The 4,979-nt window shown below is 42.5% G+C and overlaps 1 protein-coding gene across 1 annotated transcript in view; it reads left to right on the forward strand.

Moving 5' to 3' along the window:
- Positions 1-429: 429 nt before the first annotated feature.
- The window catches only part of CEP55 (centrosomal protein 55), a 30,726-nt gene continuing 26,176 nt past the window's right edge, over positions 430-4,979 (forward strand). The window contains exons 1-2 of the mRNA XM_008074566.1: positions 430-621; positions 3,668-3,943. Coding sequence (XP_008072757.1) covers positions 439-621; positions 3,668-3,943 — 459 coding nt within the window. The 5' untranslated portion in view covers positions 430-438. The remainder of the gene's footprint in view (positions 622-3,667; positions 3,944-4,979) is intronic.

Consider the following 4,979-nt stretch of genomic DNA (forward strand, 5'->3'; position numbering starts at 1 on the left):
GTGCAGTGGCTGCTCCCGGCCACCACAGCCTTGACCTGCTGGGCTCCGGTGATCCTTCCGCCTCAGCCTTCCAAGTAGCTGGAACTACAGGTGCGCGCTACCACACCTGGATAATTTTTTGATTTATTGTAGAGATGAAGTCTTGCCAAGTTGCCCAGGCGGGTCTCAAACCCGCAGGCTCAGGCAGTCCCCTCATCTCAGCCTCCCAAAGGCGTGGGATTACAGGCTGAGCCACTGAGCCTGGCCCACTGAGATTTTTAAAAAATTGTTACAATACCCCATAAACTTTCTTCAGTCTTTCTCGGTACCCATGGGTTTGGATATCTTTTCTGTTTGGAGCAGATAGGTTATTAGGCCTGTTCTAAACTTGAGATTTAAATTTTTAAACCCAAATTTGTAAAATTCAGTTGATTTTTATTTTTACAGACCCTTTTGGAGATGTCTTCCCGAATTGCCAAAGATTTAGTTAAAAGTAAATGGGGATCAAAGTCTGGTAACTCCAAATCTGAAACTGCCTTAGAGAAATTTAAGGGAGAAACTGCAGCCCTTAAAACATCGGTGGATGAAATCACAAGCGGAAAAGGAAAGCTGACTGATGAAGAGAGACAGAGACTTCTGGAGGTGAACGGTCTTATAGCTCTTTAAGTTGTCGTAAGCTGTCTTAGAAATGATGTGAGCCGGGCTCAGTGGCTCAGCCTGTAATCCCGTGCCTTTGGGAGGCTGAGGTGAGTGGATTGCCTGAGCCCGCGGGTTCGAGACCCGCCTGGGCAACTTGGCGAGACCTCATCTCTACAATAAATCAAAAAATCCGCCGGGCGTGGTAGCGCATGTCTGTAATTCCGGCTACTTGGAAGGCTGAGGTGGAAGGATCGCCGGAGCCCAGCAGGTCGAGGCTGCGGTGGCCGGAAGTGGCCGCTGCACTCCAGTCTGGGCAACAGAGTGAGACTCCAACTCAAAAAATAAAAAAAGAAAAAAAAAAGAAATGATGTGTTATGGCTTCTGATGCCATCTTATTCTTGCCATTATCCCTCTCCCAGACAGTTCATTCGTTTTAGAAAGTTGTTGGCCTTGGGTTTGGAATCTTACATTTCTACTTTGACTTTGCCAATTCTTAGACAAGCTTAGTCGTTATTAACTTCTCTCACTTCTTAAGGGTAATTGAGTATTTTGAGGTTATCAGGTACTAAGTTTGTTTTAGGATTAAAGACATCTTGGTTAGTAGTTCTACACCCCCAACACAATAGTATGGTTGTTCAATTATTTAAAATGAAATAATAACTAATTCCCCATTCCCCCTATAGCTTTTAGTAGTTTAGCGTAATTACATGAATAGTCTCAATAATTTTTGTTACACGATATTTAAGATTGTAAAACATACTAGTTTACTATTTTCACTTTTTTTTTTGAGTTGAGGTCTCACTCTGTTGCCCGGGCTGGAGTGCTGTGGCATGATTTCTATGATCATGGCTCACTGCAATTCTTCTGCCTCAGCCTCCCGAGTATCTGGGACTACCGGTGTGTACCACCACACCCAGCTACTTTTTTTTTTTTTTGGTTTGCTGTGTTGCCTACACTACACTGTCTTGAACTTCTGGGCTCAAGCACTTCTTCCTACCTTGGCCTCCTAAAGTGCTGGGATTACAGACATGAGCCTCTTTGCCTGGTCTTTCACTATTTTTTAATTGACGCCATAACTTAGAAGCATCTACTTCAGTGCTTTTTTGGAATACTATATTATTCATTGATATTTTAAGTATATTGTGCCCTTCTTCCATCTTTTGTTTTGCTGTAGGAGAGGAGAAAATATTTACCCAATAATTATATAATCTAGTTTTTCTGTTAATTCATTAAATGCCAAAAATCAGAATCCTTTTTGCATGCATATTGACTGTTTTCCAAGTAATCTTTGTTTTCAGGCTTTTTGAGGTAAAATTAGTATATGTGTTGGCATTTTGCATTCTGTTCAACTATATTTCGCATTTCCTAATTTATAATTTTTATGGCATAGGCAGGAAGTTAGGAATGTATTAGAACTAGAAGGATTTACAAACGTAATAATAAATTTGATATTCCTTTTTTTTGCAAAAGTGCACTTGTTCATATTTAGAAGATAAATGCTTAGAGCATATCATTTGATTTCTTTATGTATAGATACATCATAAAACTGATTTATTTGTGTAACAACGCACATTGAAATGAATACTTTTTCAATTATTGACAAATGACAAATTCATAGGCATGAAGGTAATTTGGAGTTTGGTAAAGGAGTCTCATCTCTTTCCTGAGAGATAGTTTTCTAATTCATTCCACTTTGACAAGCACTGGGTACTTTGTTCTTGTTTAATCACTTGAAGTGAATTTGCCTGTAACTTCTACCCACTTGTTCTAATTGTGCCCTTTAGAGTACACAGAAGAAGTCTATTTCTCATTCAGATGGACAGTTTATCAATATTTGAGGAAAATTGCTTCCCCTTCACTTTTCTGCCGACCAACCTCATATTCTTATCATCTTGAGTATTTAGTAGTTTGTCTCTATCCCTCCTGAATTATGCACTCAGAATCGAACACAGCGTCCCAAATGTGCTCTGGCAAACACAGATTGGAACGGCACTGTTACATTTACTTATTAGACACCACTCTGTTCAGGCCTACAACTGTGTGGCTCTGTATCATAGCATGCTATTGATTTGACTTAAGCTTGTGGCCAACTAAGATCCCCGCCTCATGTTCACGTGAATAACCATCACCTAAACTTAAATCTCACCTGTTTTACATCTGAACAATTGCTTCTTTTTTCTCCCTACATGCAAGCTTTAACTTTTTGACCCTATTAGCCCTTAATGTAATTATAATAATTATTTCTGTCACCTTTTTATTGGCTCTTTTTCCTTTATGCCAGCAGCAGTTTAATCAACATTACTAACATGTCTTGCAAGTCTTTGAAAATGTGAGTACTCCTTTTGGAATCATCTTCTAGATTCAATGCCAAATCACTTATCAACAGTAAACAGGTTAATGAATACGTCTTTATCCTGCTGTAACATTCTGTAACTCTTTTTTTTCTTTGAGTTGGAGTCTCACTCTGTCGCCCAGGCTGGAGTGCAGTGGCATGCTTATGGCCACCACAGCCTTGACCTGCTGGGCTCTGGTGATCCTTCCACCTCAGCCTTTCAGGTAGCCGGAATGACAGGCACGTGCCACCACACCTGGCCAATTTTTTGATTTCTTGTTAGAGACAAGGTCTCGCCAAGTTGCCCAGGCTGGTCTCGAACCCATGGGCTCAGGCAGTTCTCTCACTTCAGGCAGTCCTCCCACCTTGGTCTCCCAAAGTGCTGGGATTATAGGCGTGAACCATTGCACCCGGCCAACCAGCCTTTCTTTAGCTTCTTTCGCCCCCTTGATAGAGGTGATTTCTCGTCTCTGTGTGTCTGTGCCCATTCATTTTTGTGTGTGTCTAAACTATACCTACCATGTTGCATTAATATATTGACTTACTCCTTGTGAGCTATCTGAACACAAAACCTTGATGTCCTCATCTCTTTTGGCCCTGGCGTCTGACACAATGCTGACTTGATACATCATAAAAGCTTCATAAACACTCAGTGAAGTTGTTTAGCTGGATGCTGGACCTGGCTTTGTTCTGAGATTCTTCTTAGTTTATATCTAGAAAATCCAAGTCCTCGAAACTGAGAGGGAGAAGAATGCTTACCACCTCGCAGAGAAGGACAAAGAAATACAGCGACTGAGAGACCAGCTGAAGGCCCGATATAATACCACGGCAGTACTCAAACAGCTGGAGGAGAAAACCAAGGAAGGAGAAAGGAGGGAACAGTTGTTGAAATCCTTGTCTGAAGAGACAGATGTGCTGAAAACACAGTTGTCTGCCACAACGGCAAGACTCGCTGAACTTGAAAGCAAAGCCTGTATCATTCGTTCATCACAGGTAGAGCTTGTAATTGTGTGAAGTCAGGTTTTCCTTTCTGATAACATTTATAATTCTTTTTTTTTTTCTTTTATTGATTTGGAGTTTCACTCTGTCACCCAGGCTGGAGTGCAGTGGCTAGCTCACGGCCACCACAGCCTCGACCTGCTGGGCTTAGGCAATCCTTCCGCCTCAGCCTTCCAATAATTTGTAATTCTTATGAATATTGCGTTTGTTAAAATGTGCTTGCCAAATGATGAGACAGTATAGTATACTAACAGTCACTTCGCTTTTTCTTTTTTTTTTTTTTTTGAGTAGGAGTCTCACTCTGTTGCCCTGACTAGAGTGCAGTAGCACGCTCACGGCCACCGCAGCCTTGACCTGCCAGGTTCAGGCGATCATTCCACCTCAGCCTTCCAAGTAGTTGGAACTATAGACGCATGCCACCACACCCGCCTAGTTTTTGTAATTTACTGTAGAGATGAGGTCTTACTAAGTTGCCCAGGCTGGTCCTGAACCCCCAGGCCCAGGCAGTCCTCTCACCTCGGCCTCTCAAAATGCTGGGATTAAAGGTTGAGCCACTGCGCCTGGCCATTTCTCCACTTCTGTTTACTTATTTATTTTTGGATTAGAAAATATAGTTTATTTAGAAAGGAAATTAGAGGCCAGGCTCGGTGGCTCAGCCTGTAATCCCAGCACTTTGGGAGGCCGAGGGAAGTGGATTACCTGAGCCCGCGAGTTCGAGATCTGCCTGGGCAACTTGGTGAGACCTCATCTCTACAAAAAAAAAAAAAAGAGACAGATTCACTTCCCCAAAGTAGGGGTGGGGGCTAAAGCCAGGAAACATGACCTGGCCATAGCTCAGAGAGCACATAGCCACACCTTAGCTTAGCAAGGCAACGGCCCATTTCTCCACTTTTATTTTATTTATTTATTTTTTTGAGTTGGAGTCTCACTCTGTCACCCAGACTGGTGTGCAGTGGCCGCTCCAGCCACCGCAGCTGCGACCTGCTGGGCTCTGGCAATCTTTCCGCCTCAGCCTTCCACATAGCTGGAA

The sequence above is a fragment of the Carlito syrichta genome, unplaced genomic scaffold (assembly GCF_000164805.1).
Source record: "Carlito syrichta isolate Samal-C Ts95f unplaced genomic scaffold, Tarsius_syrichta-2.0.1 Scaffold316489, whole genome shotgun sequence".
Taxonomy (NCBI): Eukaryota; Metazoa; Chordata; class Mammalia; order Primates; family Tarsiidae; genus Carlito; species Carlito syrichta.